Source organism: Otolemur garnettii, unplaced genomic scaffold, assembly GCF_000181295.1.
Source record: "Otolemur garnettii isolate 467f Iridium unplaced genomic scaffold, OtoGar3 scaffold00104, whole genome shotgun sequence".
Lineage (NCBI taxonomy): Eukaryota > Metazoa > Chordata > Mammalia > Primates > Galagidae > Otolemur > Otolemur garnettii.
Window position 1 is genome coordinate 2,764,555 of NW_003852499.1, and position 15,858 is coordinate 2,780,412.

General features: G+C 44.0%; 1 protein-coding gene across 1 annotated transcript in view; it reads left to right on the plus strand.

Annotated features, from left to right (window-relative positions):
* The window catches only part of VWF (von Willebrand factor), a 147,272-nt gene extending 137,548 nt beyond the window's left edge, over positions 1-9,724 (plus strand). The window contains exons 48-52 of the mRNA XM_003796416.3: positions 4,959-5,057; positions 5,599-5,727; positions 6,252-6,291; positions 8,822-8,919; positions 9,419-9,724. Of these exons, the coding sequence (XP_003796464.1) occupies positions 4,959-5,057; positions 5,599-5,727; positions 6,252-6,291; positions 8,822-8,919; positions 9,419-9,607 (555 nt within the window). The 3' untranslated portion in view covers positions 9,608-9,724. The remainder of the gene's footprint in view (positions 1-4,958; positions 5,058-5,598; positions 5,728-6,251; positions 6,292-8,821; positions 8,920-9,418) is intronic.
* Positions 9,725-15,858: the final 6,134 nt, after the last annotated feature.

Genomic DNA, 15,858 nt, shown 5'->3' on the forward strand with positions numbered 1-15,858 from the left:
TTTGAGATTTTTGCCATTTTTAACTTAGATTTTTTCCCTTTTACTATTGAGTTATGGGAGTTTTTTCTATATTATACATGCTAGTCCCTTGGAAGATATCTATTGCAATATTTTCTCTTATTCAGTAGCCTGGTTTGGATTTGTCTTAATTGTGAAGAAGATCCAAAATTTAAATTTTGGTAAAGTCTAGTTTATCAGTGTTTGCTTGTATGGTTAGTGCTTTTTGTGTCTTGTTTAAGAAATCCTTTTGTATTTCAAAGGCATGAAGATATTCTATGTGTTCTTTTAAAAGCTTTATAGTACAGTTTTATAATTATATCTGTGCTCTACTAGGAATTATTACAGATGATGTAAAGTAGAGGTCGAGGATCACTTTTTTCTCCCACGTGGGTACCCAGTGGTTCCAACACCATTTGTTGAAAAAGTATCCTTTCCCTCATTGAATTATGTTGGTGTTTTTGTAAAAAAAGCAAATTGCATATGTATGAATCTATTGGTAGACTCTTTCTTTTCCTGGTCCTTTGATTAATTTCTCTATTCTTATGGTCACACCACTGATGGTTATTGTAGCTTTATGGTAAGTCTTAAAATTAGATAGTGTAAATCCTTTAACTTTGTTCTTTGTTAAGACGGTTTTGGCCACTTTATGTCCTCACAATTTTCATATATACATTTAGAGTCAACTTGTTAATTTTTATTAAAAAAATGTTTAAAGTGTGCTGGATTCTACTGAATGTACAAATTAATCTGGAGACAGGGGACCTCTTGATGATACCGAGTTTTTCAATCTATGCCCATAGTGTGTCTCTTCATTTACTGAAGTCTTGATCTCAGTCTGTTTGTGCTTCTAGAACAAAATACCTGTGTAATTTATTTATTTATTTATATATTTTTAGAGACAATCTCATTTTGTCGCCCTCGGTAGAGTGCCATAGGGTCACAGCTCACAGTAACCTCTAGCTCTTGGACTTAGGCAATTCTCTTGTCTTAGCCTTCCGAGTAGCTGGGACTTTAGGTGCCGGCCATGACACCCGGCTATTTTTTTGTTGCAGTTTGGCCAGGGCCAGATTCAAACCTGTCATGCTTGGTATATGGGGCCAGTGCCCTAGTCACTGAGCCACAGGCGCCACCTGAGACTGTGTAATTTATAAGACTAGGAATTTAGTTTTTCACCATTCTGGAGCCTGAGAGGTCCAATATTAATGTGCCAGCAGGATCTGGCACATTAATGTCTGTCTAGCCAGGGCAGGTTCATTAGAGGCAGCACTTTTCCATAGCACCCCCCACGTGGCAGAGCCCTCACAACTTAGTCATTTCCCAGAGGCCTTGCTTCTATCATCACATTTGGGTTTAAATTTCAACATATGAAATTTGGAGGGCTACGTGCATTCAACCATAACAATCTTTAGTTTTTCTCTGTAGTGAATTGTGGTTTTTTGTGTAGATGTCTTGCACGTATTTTATGAAACTTATTCCCCTAGTATTTTAAGTTTTGGGATGATAGTGTCAATAGAAGTTTTAAAAAATTTTTATGTTGTAATTGTTGCTTTATACAATTAATTTTTTTTTGAGATAGAATCTCACTAGGTTGGCCCTCAGTAGAGTGCTGTGGCATCACAGCTCACAGCAACCCCCAACTCTTTGGCTTAAGCGATTCCCTTGCCTCAGCCTCTTAAGTTGCTGGGACTATATGCGCCTGCCAAAATGCCTTGCTATTTTTTTGTTGTAGTTGTCATTGTTTTTTAGCAGGCCTGGGCAGGGTTTGAACCTGCCAGTCCAGGCGTATGTGGCTGGCACCATAACCACTGAGCTACAGGTGTTGAGCCGTATACAATTAATTTTTTTTTTTTTTATTGCTTTTGTATTCTGCAGTTTTGCTGAATTCACTTACTAGTTGTAGTAGCTTTTTTTTTTTGAGGGCGCAGATGTCTAAGGATATTCTACATAAACAATTTATGACACCTTCAAACACTGAGCCTTTTTACTTCTTCTTTTGCAGTCTTTATACCTTTTGTTTATTTTCCTTGCTCACCATGTTGCCTACACCTCCAGTTCAATAATGAATAGAAATGATGAGAATATTGTGTTTCAGACCTTAGAGAGAATCAATTCATTACGTATGATCTAATTGTTAAGTCCTGTATCAGATTGAAGAAGTTCCCTTCTTTTCGTGCTGAGAGTTTTATCATGAGTGGTTTTTGAAATTTGTCAGGAAGTTTTACTGTCTGTATTAAGGTGACCATGTGGTTTTCCCTTTAAGTCTATTAACATGAGGAATTGTGTAGATTGGTTTCAAACGGTGAGCCAGCCTTCATTCTTTTGATAACTCCCATGGGGTCATGGTATGTTAACTTGTTTGACATCTATGCTGCATCCATTTGCTAATATTTTGTTGTTGTCTGTGATTTTTATGTCTATGATCAAGAGTGACAGGTTTCTAACTTTCTTCGCTTGTAATCTTGTAAGACTTTTAAAGAGTTTTTCAGTAGGATTATGCTGGAGCCCATAAAATGCAGAGAGCAGTGTTTTCTTTTTACTTTCTTGATTAGTCTAGCTAGAGATTTATCATGTTTATTAATTTTTTAAGGCTCCAATTTTTACCTTTGCTGTTTTCCTTTTATATTAATCTTTTCTATTTTATTAATTTCTGTTCTTTTAAAAAAATTTATGTCTTCTAATGACTTTGGGTTTACTTTCTTTTACTGCCTTCTTCAAGTAGAAACCTAGACCATGATTTTCTGAGATAAGCATTTAAAAAATTAATTTCCCTGCAAGGATTGCTTTTGCTGCACTCCATAGATTTTAATACATATATTTTTATTATCTCTGGTTCAAAATGTTTGATGAATGAATATTTTTGCTGTGATTTATTCTTTGATTCATGGATTACTTAAAGGTATTTTATTTAATTTCCAAATCTTTGGAGAGAGTTTCTAAATACCTTATTATACTGATATCACCACAGACACACAAGTTTTGTGTTGTTCCATGACATCACTGGGTAGTAGGAATTTCTCAGCTCTATTATAATCTTATGGGGTGCATTACATATGCAGTCTGTTGTTGACCAACCATTACCGTATAACTCATGACCATACAATAAACCACTTGATAACGATTCCACTGGTCACTGGGGCTCTATCTATATTTTCCCATTTTTTTTCCTCTCTGTGTTTCAGTTGGGACAGCACAGGTCAGTCTTAAAATTCACTGAGCCTTTATTTTCTTGTGTCTTATCTGCAGTTAACCCAATCCAGTGAATTTGTGATTTAGCATATTCTATTTTCTACTTCTAGGATTTCCAGTTGATTATTTTTCTTAAAGTTTCTAGGTTGTTTCTGAAACTCTCCATCTTTTTTTCCATTCTATTCTTCATTCCCTTTGGACTTACCATATTTATCATAGTTATTTTAAAGTTCCTGCTTGTTAGTTGCAGTGTAAAGGTCATTGGTGTATTTATTATTGAATGGTTATTCTCTTGCTGTAGACCAAATTTTTCTATTTCTTTGCGTGAAATTCTTTTATTATGTATTAGGCATTGGTGGAAGGTTTGTTGAAGAGACTCTTACTTCTGCTTTTTCTATAATGAAGGTTAAGTTTGGTGCTAGCAGGTGGCGGCAGGTGGTGGTTCACTTTGAATCAAAGGAGGCTTAGTTTTAAAAGTACATTAGAGAGGGCTTATTTCAGCATTTCTCCTAGCCCTGGACTGAATATTTTAGTCCTGAGACATGGTCTTTACTCTTGTGCAAATTTCAGTGGAAACCTGAAGTGTTTAGCCCCTTTAGCTTGGTGGGATTCAGACTCCAAACTCTGTTGCCCCTGTAGTGTGTGGCAGCTGAAATTTCTGCTCAGACCTTTTAGCCATTCAGCTATTGTTTTGTCCCTAGGCTCCCTTATACATATATAATGAAGAGGCCAGCCAAAGATTTGAGAGGAGTTTATACAGAGATTTTATTAACTTCCTCTTTTCTGAGGGTTTTCCATTTAGTTTCCAGCTATTCTAGCAGTTCCAAACTCTTCAGACAAATACACTCGCAGTTTTCTGCTTGAGTTCTAGATGTCCAGTGCCATACAGATGGCCTTCGTGGGAAAAGCTGTTTAAACCTAAATCTTGTCCCTTATGGTTCCCTCTTTCAAGGCTCAAATAACCGGCCTACAGTTTACTTCTGATTTTGGTAATCTTCCACTGCCTTAAAAATGTTATTTTGAATATTTGGTCACTAGTTTTTAATTGTGTGCATGGAGATTAGCCTAGTACATGCTTCATCAGAGATTTTTAAGGAGCAAAATGACACGACTAGACTTCTGTTTTAAGAAGGCCATTCTGGAAGATGTGTAGTAACCTACAGCATGGGGGCAGGAGTGAAAGCGAGAAGAGAAAATAAGACAATTAGTAGAGCCCAGGGTAGATGATGATTGCTTAGATTAGGTGATGACAGAGGATACTGGTTATGACCAGCAGTGAGGAGTTTGAGATACACTGTGGGCAAGATTTGGTGGTGAGGGTTGATGAGAAAGAGGGAGGAGTCAGGGATAACCCCTCAGATTTCCAGTTTGAGCAACTGGTTGATGACATCATTTAACCAAATAGGAAAGACTGGAGAAAGATGAGACTCGGGGCAAAAATCAAGCTTCCTTTTGGATATAAGTCTCAAGGTGACTATGAAACAAACAACTGCCTAGTTAGCAATTGAATTTTTAAGTCTGGCGCTCAGGGGAGAGGTCTAATTTAATGGTCTGGCTGCTGCAACTTGAGTGAGATGCACATATGTGGAGGGAAGGAATGCTACCTGTGGGAGTGAGAACTCACACAAGCTTGTTAGAGCTGCACGCTGACTGCCCAAACTCCAGGTTAGGCTGCTGAATAGAAGAGATGACAGACCTGCAAGGTAAGTCTTCTCATAAATGGGATGTTCTGGGAGGTTAACTGTGGTTGCTGTTCTCCTTCCTGGATATAGGGTTATGAGGAAGAAAAGAATCCAGGAGAATGCTGTGGGAGGTGTTTGCCTGTAGCTTGTACCATTCAGCTAAGAGGAGGACGGATCATGACGCTGAAGGTAGGAGCAAGCTGAACTTGGGGGTTCCCTCTCATATCACCCTCTTGTTTCCTATGTTGGAGTCTTCTCTTCAAGGTAGAAGGACTAAGTTTGGTTCAATATTGTTTGCTTTTTCCACCTCTTTCTGATTTTGTAGAGAAAAGATGGCTGACTTATGAAAGGCACAGATTTTTCTCTTTAATTTAGTTATTTTGTTGCTCTTGTACACAGAAATATAGTTGGTATATAGTCTCATGATTTGGAGTTGGTTGACCCGTAAGAGTTTCTCTCCAGTTGAGATTCTGTAAGACAGGTGGGCCATCAGGATGAAACAAACTCTGATCTGATCTGTGAAGGTCAGCTCTAGCAGGTGGGCCGGGAGGTGGAGCCCCTGGTTCATCTCCAGTTTAGTTCTCGAGTAGTTAATTTACTATTGCTGTGTCTTAATCATTTAACCATTTAAATGATCAGTATAGCGGGAGGATTCTCTACCTTTCTGCAGCCATATTCATAGTAAACAAGTCATAAAACTGGTACCCCACTTTGGTTCTTTTCTTTCCAGCGTGATGAAACACTGCAGGATGGCTGTGATAGTCACTTCTGCCAGGTCAATGAGAAAGGAGAGTACATCTGGGAGAAGAGGGTCACTGGCTGTCCACCTTTTGATAAACACACGTGTCTGGCTGAAGGAGTGAGTAGCCACAGCTTAGACCCTGATTTCCTCTTGACTTTCTCAATCCTAGACTCTAAGAACAAGGTCCTTCTGCACAGTGTGGAGGACGGCTTTGATGGGATTCCCCAGTGTCCAAGGAAGATCTCTGACCTACTTTAGGAACTGATGAAATTACAAAATCAAAACCCAATGGAGCGACAAAATTCTCTGCAGTATAAGATTCTTAAAAAATCTTTCCCTTGAAGGAGGCTGAATCTGTGATCCTTGAATAGGAAAGTGAGAGATCAAGCTGATTTCCAGTCTCTTTGGAAATAATGATCCTAATGACTCAATTAGGAGGGAATTTAGAATGATCAAAATTGTTTTAGCCTGGTCGGATAGGGTGGTCCATCTGTTCGCGTTTGTGATGTGAAGGCATGGTTTACACCTAGAGACTTAAGCTTAGAGCTGTGATATCAGACCTAGAAACTGGCCTGGAGTAATGTGAAATCTTTCCATTGTGTACTATTTGTGCCTAACCGGGGCCTTTGTTGTTTTCTTAGGGGAAAATCGTAAAAATTCCAGGCACCTGCTGTGATACATGTGAGTACATTACTACTATCTTCTCATAAATGGGATGTTCTGTTTATCCTGAAGCCTGTTAGACGGAGCCCATTAGACCAGCCATATTTCTTGATCACTGGCCAGTCATTACATTTTAATCTTACAGGGAAAAGCCTCCCATCATTAGGTGTCATTAGACTGTCCTCTGCTCAAACCCCTTTCAAATGCCCATGGAACAGTCTCTTTTCCCCTTTTCTTCAAGCTCCTTACTGTCTCTGGTCTCTTGTGTGCATTTCCCCTCATGGAGTCTTTGGTTGCTCATAGTCCTATTATGGGGGAACATCTCCCCTCTAAAACCAGAGCTCCCTGAAGACAGGGACCCTTGAGCCCTGACCTTGATAGAGTAGATACTCAATATGTATCTACTGACGAGTGTGCTGCAGCTCCGATCTTGCAGAGTGGATGCTCAGTACATACCTGTCCATGAATGAGATGCAGCTGTCTTGAAGAGAAAGCAAAGATACCAGCTGGCTAGCGGTAGTTCACTGTGTGCTGTGGGCTGCAGGGAACAGAAAATGCCTTCTTAAGGATTCATAAGGCTAGTTTAAGTTTATTACCACCTCTTCTTCACTCTCAGTTCCTTTCCCCCCCTTTTTTGAGACCAAACCTCACTCTGTTGCCCAGGCTAGAGTGCTGTGGTGTCAGCCTAGCCCACAGCAACCTCAAACTCCTGGGCTCAAGCAATCCTCCAGCTTTAGCTTCCTGAGTAGCTGGGACTACAGGTACCCGAAACAACACCTAGCTAATTTATCTATTTTTAGTAGAGATGGGGTCTTGCTCTTACTCAGGCTGGTCTCAAACTTCTGGGCTCAAGGCATGGATCCTCCTGCCTCAGCTTCTCAGAGTGCTAAGATGACAGACAGGTGTGAGCCACCACACCTAGCCTCAGTGTCTTTTGATGTTGCAGTTATGTCATGCTGAGTGGTACTAATCACTCACAGCAAGAGCTTTGGAGATGGGGCTCACATTCTTGTGTTCATAAACATAAGTAAGTTTCAGAATGCCAGTGCTAATATTGTATTTTCTGAATATTACTTGTGCAGACTAATAATTTTTTTCATTTTTTTTTTTGGAAACAGAGTCTTACTATGTTACCCTCAGTAGAGTGGTGACTCTTGGGCTTAAGCGATTCTCTTGCCTCCGCCTCTCAGTAGCTGTGATTATAGGCGCCTGCTACAACCCTCAGCTATGTTTTGTTGCAGTTGTCATTGTTGTTTAGCTGGCCTGGACCAGGCTTGAACCCACCAGCCTCAGTGTATGTGGCTGGCACCATAACCGTTGTGCTACAGGTGCCGAGCCTTTTTTTTTTTTTTATTTTGACTTTGGGTTTATAGACCTATGCTTATTTTCAGGTAGAAAAAGGAAGAGTGAACACATGAATACCTTCAGTGTTCAATCATTCATCCTTTTTTCTTTCTTTCTTTCTTTCTTTTTTTAAACAAGTCCATTGCTTAGTAATTCATTCTTTTCTTGCTGGCTTACTCCAAAAGCCCCTATAATTGCTGTAACCAAATCTCAGGTCGAGGAAACATTCTGAACGCGGTTCTTTCTATGATTCCCTTCTGAATGGTTTAAGAATGTGAAGTCAGGAAGCTGTCAGAGAAGATGGATTCTCTCTGGGCACAGTGCGCTTGGAATCTGGTTAAGAGACTGTTATCTACAAAAGCACCAAAAAGGAGCCTCTGAGACCTTTAATAAGGAAAATAAGCCAGGCTTAGGGATTTAAATCTATGGCAAAATAATATAGTATGTTGGCCTAAATATGTTTTTCTTATTTATCCTGTTAATGCAGTTGGCAGGCTTTACCTTTAAAATGAAATTATTTAGAAAATTGGGAGGCAGACTAATACGTAGTTAGAGTTGATTTAGATTTGAAGCCATCCAAGAATGGAAACTCCTAGTGTTCAGATGGGAATGGTGAGCTGGAATTAAATTTTTGAATTCTCAATGGGCCAAGCAGAGATTTAGGTCTGAATGCCACTGGCTCCCACATACAGGGAAACTCATGCCGGCAGCCTGGAGACAGCAGTACCCCAAAAGGAGACTTCCGAGGCTCTTAGGGATCTTCTGGGCCCCTATGGGGCCATGGCGTTTGCCTTTCCTCTTACCCAAAGGCAGGGACGCATATACAATAATGGCATTTACTGGCAACGTCGTTGCTCATTAACTTCCGGATATGGTTATAAGGACAAGAGGGCTGTCCCAGCCATTATGGATTTTAGAGTCTATGATTATATAAAAGCAAGTCTCATTCATCTATATCACCAAAGTGTAGCGAATCTAGTCTCTTCCTGCAATTAAAAGTTTTCCATTAAGTGAGTTAAATCCAGCAGTAACAGCATCTCTGAATATGAAGGGCTTGAAGCAGCGGTGGTGACCAGGATAACTTCATTCTCTGTCTGTTGCTGGCTCTCGTTCTTTATTTATTATGAAATAGACCTATTTCCAGCCCAGTGAAGGCACCACTGGCCCAGACAGATCCCAAGTTTCCCCTCTCACCTGTCCTTAGGTGAGGAGCCCGAATGCAAAGATATCAGGGCCCGGCTGCAGTATGTCAAGGTGGGGAGCTGTAAGTCTCAGGAACAAGTTGACATTCACTACTGCCAGGTAAGGGCCTCGGACTTCAAGAAGGCCTGGGTGGGGAGGGCTGAGTCCCTTTGTTTGGACACGTCTCTTTAATTACATTCCAAAAAGATTACAGAGAGGAGAAGGGAAAGAGACTGAAAGCATTTTTCTCCCAAATAAATGTTTTATTGAAGTAACTGCGAAATTCTGATCCTAGAGGGAAAAAATAACTGAGGAAAGACTCAACCAAGTCCTTAAAGAGAACAGAGAGTTATTTATAGAAGACAGGGACTGCGTTTTCTGAAGATCAATCAAATATGCATAAATATTGCAGCTAGAGGGATCAGGGTGTGATATCACCATAGAATGGAGGAAATGTCAGACATCCCTGAGATCTGCCTTTACAAATTGCCCACCTGTCCTGGGTGTCTGTGGGCGAGGCCCTGCTTGGAGGGGTGGGGAGGGAGCAGGCTGCCCCAGAGTCCTGCCCACTCCGGGGTACCCACCACTTTACCTCCCTGCCCTTTCTGCCCCCTTGCAGGGCAAATGTGCCAGCAAAGCTTTGTACTCCATCGAAATTGAGGACGTACAGGACCACTGCTCCTGCTGTTCCCCGACGCGGACGGAGCCCATGCGGGTGCCCCTGCTCTGCACTAACGGCTCCGTGGTGTACCATGAGGTCCTCAACGCCATGGGGTGCACATGCTCCCCCAGGAAGTGCAGCAAGTGAGGCGTCCTGCAGCTGTTGGCCGCCTCAGCCCAACCAGCCAGAGTCGTCCTTTGGCTTGTTCTGCCCCAGTGCCCTCCTGGGCCCACAATAAAGGCCACACTCTCATCTTGCAAAAGGCTTCTGGTGCACTGTGTTTTCTGTAGGCTAAGGCTGAGTTCTGAGCCTGGCTCTGGGGTGGTGGGGCATATCACAGGCTCCCTCTGGAAGCACTCAGGCCCCACTGTCTGTGAGAGGTACTACCAAGATTTGGGAAAGAATTGAGGATGTGGGGGTGGGCAGGGCAAGTTTAACCAAGTATGCAAGAGTTTCTTTGAGCCATTGGCTGATGAAATCCTGTGTACCCTTAGTGGCCTCTGCAGGAAGGGAGAGGTGCTGAGAACTAAGGGGGACCTGAAAGCAGGTGCTGGCAGGTGCAGCAGCATCATCCCATCATGGAACCAGCCATGGGGGGTGAGTTCCAGGCTTGGAGGCAGAGCTGGGCTCCACCTGTGGCCCTTGCACAACTGTGTGGCTTCAAACAAGCCCTTTCATGGTTTTCAGACTCAATTTCCTTTTGTGGAAAGCATGAATATTAGTTTCACTCATGGGATGCTAAGGACAAAGACCTTCAGCCTGACATAAAGCCTGGAAGTCCTTAGGTAACTGGAAGTTGTTCTGTTAATAACATTTACAAAAAAGTTTACGCATACATACCGGCAAAGTGGTAGAGACTTTAGCTGGAGTGAGAACACCCATGAGAATGAAGGGAATATCCTGGACCTGCTAGGAATTTAATGGAGAATTGATTTTCATTCCAAATTCTTATAACACCGGAGAGACTCAACTCTTTGAGAATACTGGATGGTGGAGCTAGACATCATCTAATCCACTGCCCCTCCCCCATCCCTGTACAAATGATGAAAACAACTCAGAGAACTCAAGTGACTTGCCAAAGGTCACACAGCTGCTTGGGTGGGAGGGCCAGGTTCAGAACCCAGGTGTCTGGACACCTCGACGAGAACCCCCAGGATGCTCCACCAGAGCCACATAATCTGTTGCTTATGAATTCTTTCCTTGCCACTGTGGAAACCAGCGGCCACCTTTTCTGTCATCATCTAGAATTAACTTTAAGAGAAGCTGCCTTACAGCAAAATGGCATTCATTATGTTGGGTAGGTTTAGTGGGTAGTTCAGTGGGATAGAAGAAAGAAAGAATAGAGAGAAATTTTATATAACTACTCAATAATTCAAAGGTTGTCATCTCCCCATCTATCACCCTGCCCCCAACTTTGAGTAGCCTGTTAAGGTCTCACTTCGTAGGAAACTAGATCCAGGGACAGGGAATTAACTGTCACTCTTCTGACTGATCACCTAACACTCTAGCTGGGGACAAGGTGCTATTGGAGGCCTCAGACACAGGGCAACTCAGCAGGGAGCAACCTCTTCGGCATACATTGTCTATTTCCTATTGCCTGTGCTTTGCTAGCCTGAGCGGCTCATGTTTGCTGATGTGACTGTTTACCATCAATCAAAAAGCTGACTCAGGAAAACTGTATGTTTTGATTAAGAAAAATAAAAACAATGTTAGGGAGCTGGGTAGAAAGGATGCAGAAAGAGAAACTGGTAGAAGTAGAGTGTGTGATTATCTCAGCAGTCTCCCTTTATTTACAGATATTCCAAAGGCAGAGTCTAGCCCTGATCTCAGGGATCCTCTTGTTTGCTCACCCTCAGAGGAGACAGCACCCCCCAGAGTGAGTGTTAGGGGGAGTCTCATGGAAGGAGTGTACAGGGATTAGGAAAGTGCTGGAGGAGAGGAGAGGGAATGGTGAAGGAACAATGGCCAGAGTGTTCCTAATTCTTCTGAGTTTAAAAAGACAGGTGGAAAGGTTCCTGAAAGTGAGGAGAAGGGCATTGTTAAGGAAAGAAGTGAATAGCGAAATGTAACAAGCCCTAGGGCAGGCTGCCTGCTCTGGGATCCTAGCATCCTGGTAGTGACAAGATTATTTGACTCTAACATTTCAGTGTCTTCATCTGTAAAATGGGTACATTGGGGTAGTCACCTCATAGAATTACTGTTAGTATTAAAATAAGGACTGTAGGTAAAGTGCCTTGAGAGGGTGTCTGAGGAAGAGGAAGTCCACTAGAAGCATCAGCCATTGTTACTTGCAGTGGGCAGAATAAAGCCCTGGGTTGGGGCATCAGACTTTTTGGTTTTCCTTCCGTTCTGCCCTTGACTGTGTTGTTGTACACCTAACTCCCTTTACTGCCTTGGGTTCCTCATCTGTAGAATGGAGAGCAGTCATCACCAGCTTACTTGTCAGGATGGGGGAGAAATCTTCACAATTAGAGGTCAGTGATCACAAATAGCATACTGGACTTTAACACTGTTTCATTTTAGAGGCCGTGGTATTAATGAACTTGTTTTATTTCCAGGCATCTTGGAGTTGTAGATACATAGGTCACTACGAAAGTTTTGAGACAGGCTGTGTTATGGTCCATTATTTTGCTTTCAAGAAACACAGTTGACAGTGTCCTTTCTGATTTACCCGTGGAAGTGTCAGCTTGCTCGGTTTATCAGTGTTGCTGGGAGGGCTTCATTTACTGTCTTGATTTTTTTGCATCTCAAAATTTTCATAGTGACGCGTATCAGCATCCAGAATGGCCCTTAGGACGTCTTGTCTTCCGTCCCTCTCATGGTCAGGGACCCAAACCATTCCAGGAAGATGGGACTCCTCCTGTTCTCTGGGATGGAGCTTCCGTAGTCTACCTCCACAACCCTCCTTAATCCTGTCCTAGCATCTCCTGGGGAAGCGCTCATAAAACTGGTCCCTCCTCCAGTCTCTGGAAACCCCTTCCTGTCCTACTGCCCTGTGCCCGTCTATTCTCCAAGTCCTGCTCCTTTCGTCTCTCTTAATTTAGGGACAAAGTGGGGACAACTCGTGGCAAGGTAGAGTGAAGGCAGGTGTGAGGGGTATGTCCAGGGGCTAGCAGCTGGGCTGTCCCACAGACAGAGGGTGACCCTGTGGGGCGGCGGGAAGGAGGCTTTGCGGGCAGGATTGGAAACTAATCAGCCAGACGGTTCATGAGATAATCCGGCTGAATTTTTACACTTGAACCAGGCTGTGAGGGGCCTCTCCGGGCCGAGAGGAGCAGGCGGCAGTGACTGCCTTGACCCCGCTCTGTGAACCCGAGTGTGTCCTGGACTCACCCCGACCGCGGGACCGCGCTCCTTCTCGACGCCGACGCGGGGCCCGTGCGCCCGGGCGGGAGAGCGGGGCTCGGCCTGGGCGGCGCGAGGCCGGAGGCCGGAGGCGCGGGGGGAGGAGGCGGCGGCAGCCGGCGGGGGGCGGGCGCGCCCAGAAGGAGCTGAGCCGCGATGGAATTAGCCCGCGGCCGCGTAAGCCTGTCGAGAAGCTCGCGTGGCCGCGGGGCCGTCCAGGTTTCGCGTCCCCGGCGCGCGCGCCATGGCTTCCCCCGGGCTGCGCGGTGAGTCTGCCCTGCCGGGACCCTGGCCCCGGGCGTCCCGCAAGTTGCAGGTGGGAGAGGTGGAAGGGGCCGCACCCTAACTCCTGCCCTTCAGGATGGGTGACCCCGGGTGAACCTGGACAGGGTGGTGTGGGAAGCTGACCCTATCCTCAGGGTCAGGAAGCTGAGGGACGCCCGGGCAGTTTCCGAGACATTATTTTTATTGAGGAGAGAGAAGGTAGGAAGAGAGGGAGAGGATGGTAGGCGACTTCTAGGCGATTGGTGGCCAATTCCTCCCGCTGCTGCGAGATTTTGCCTCTGCTTGTTACAAGCCCCTGGGATGTTTCGCGAAGAGTATCTGAAGGTAAATGAACAACTGTGCGGGTTGAACGCAGGAACAGTCTGCTGAGGGCAGAGTAAATTTAACTTCGGAGTGGCCTCACAGTCCCAGAAAGTCTCTTCCAGTCCTTGCCCCAAACCATGTTCTGGGAGAGCCTGGCATCGGTCATTTACACCTCGGGGTGCAGGGAAGCGTGGTATGCTTTGCCTAGGGAATTTTCTTAGAGGAAAAGAAAATTGAGGCGGAGTTTGGGGGAGGAGGACATTATTTTACTGCATTTGGGCAGCGTTAACAGGGCCTTTGCTGTATGTTTTGTATCTGGTAGTTTCTGAGAGAGGCATGAGGGAGGGCAGTGCTGGCTCCTTTAGCATGAACAATGAACTGAAGCTGCTGCAACGGAGGTGTCAGTCATAGCCCTGATGCTTTGTGAGCAGATGTGGAGAGAGGTGCCTGGGGACCAGAGTCTGGGGCAGAAGGCCCCTTTGGGCAGGGTCATATCTCAACCCAAAGGTAAGTAGGTGGCGGAAGGATTAGACAAGGGGAGAGCTCTTCCAGAAGACTATGATGCTTGTGTCCCCTCCACTCACCTGGACTTTTCCTTGGGACCCGACATTAGAGTCCTGGCCCAGTCTTTCTATCACCTGGGCCCAGCTGCTCTTGGGCATTCCGGGCCCACTGCTTCTCTCGCTGTGTCTTACCATGCACCTATCATTTTGGGAGCAGAGGACCTGATACAGCAACCTCTTCTCCTCTCTGAGTTGCCTCTGTGTATACCAGGCAGATTATAGAGGCTGTGTGAGTGGCACAGGCAGGTTCCAAACACAAACTTTGGATTCTAGTCCAGTTTCTAGGTGTGCTTTCGCTCCATCTTCCATTGTACGGCAAGGCGGGGTGGGGGGGGGGCGAGAGGAGTTTGGGCCGGAAGTGAGGCATGTCTTATCATTTTCTGGCTGTAAACCCTTTCTGCTTGCTGAGAGAAGCCTATCCCACCCTATGCATGTTGCTAGCATGACTGCTAGAGGTGGGGATCTTGCCTCTAGCACACATTACTTGTTTGTAATCAGGTGGTTAGGGAAGGCCTCTCTATGGACGTGAGTTTGAGTAGATTACACTAAGTGAAAGCACAAGCCATGCAGTTATCTGGAAAATTATCTAGCAAAGAAAAGTATAGGCAAAAAGACCCCATGCCAGACAAATGCTTAGCTGACACAAGACGTAGTGAAGAGGCCAAGTGGCAGGATCAGAGGCACATGGGGGAAAGTGGGCAGAGCCACCTGGACCATGCAGAGTCCTGTGGCTCAGGCCCTGTGTTCTTGGCATTGAGAAGGAAAGAGGGACTAACATTCATCATCCAGCATCTACACCAGAGTTGGTGCTAAGTGTTTTGCTTCACAACAACTCTGGGAGTCAGTAGTGAGCACATTTTATTCAAGAGGATCCAAGGTTCAGACAGGTTAAGAAACATCCCTGTGGTAATGTGTTCACCACTGAATAATCATTGAAGGATGAAACCAGGATTTATGCAGCTCTTCCGGAGGACTGTGGTATTATGATACTACATGGATCCTACTCCAGAATATTTTCCACTATCTCAGCTTGTTGCTTTGGTTGTTTTTATAAGAAGTTACTAGAAGGGACTTTAGGATGCCAGTAATTGGGGATGGGAAATGCGGGTGGAACCAAGGACTTAAGGGAGATAATAAATTTTGGAAGGCTGTTAGGTAAATGCTGTGTTTGTGTTCCAGGCAAGGGCTGTGACATTATTTCCATCTGGAATCATCATGGTTAGTTTATTTAGTAGGATCAAGCCTATGGATGCTTGGAAATGTTCTATAATATTGTATCAGAAAAAATGGGCAAAGAATAGGGGTTATAATTGCATAAAACATTTATTTATGATCTTCCTGACAGCCAGGACAGAAAGGAAACAATAAATTACATTGTGTAATAACAGGAGGCTAGTTCATTGATGTTAAGCTTTAAGAAGAATGTCATAGTGATATTTATGTAAAACATTGCCCAACACGACGAGCTAGTAGGTTTTAAAAATGTGTATTATTTATCACGTGGGGCATTTATCATATTGTTTCTAATTTTTTTAAAAAGGAGATATTTCTGTTCTATTCTTTTCTGGCCCACTCTTCTGTAATGCATTTTTAAAAATGCTATTTGTAAACCATGAGACTTATATTATAACCAATTAATGGGTTAAACCTCTAATTTGAAAAGTGGTGGATAATGGCATATAGAAGACTCAGTCGCTAATAGTCCATTTGGAGCTGTGGCTCTCAGTCTCTTTTTCCTTCCCTTTATAGGAGAGGGGCACATAACACTTCCATCGGAAACAGTTCTTCATCAAGTTTCCATCTGTTATTTCTCTTCAGCCTAAAAAATATCCTTTAGCATTTCTTGAGGTGCAGTTCGGTTGGTGACATTCTCTCGTTCTTTTGTGCTTTTAAGAAAAATGT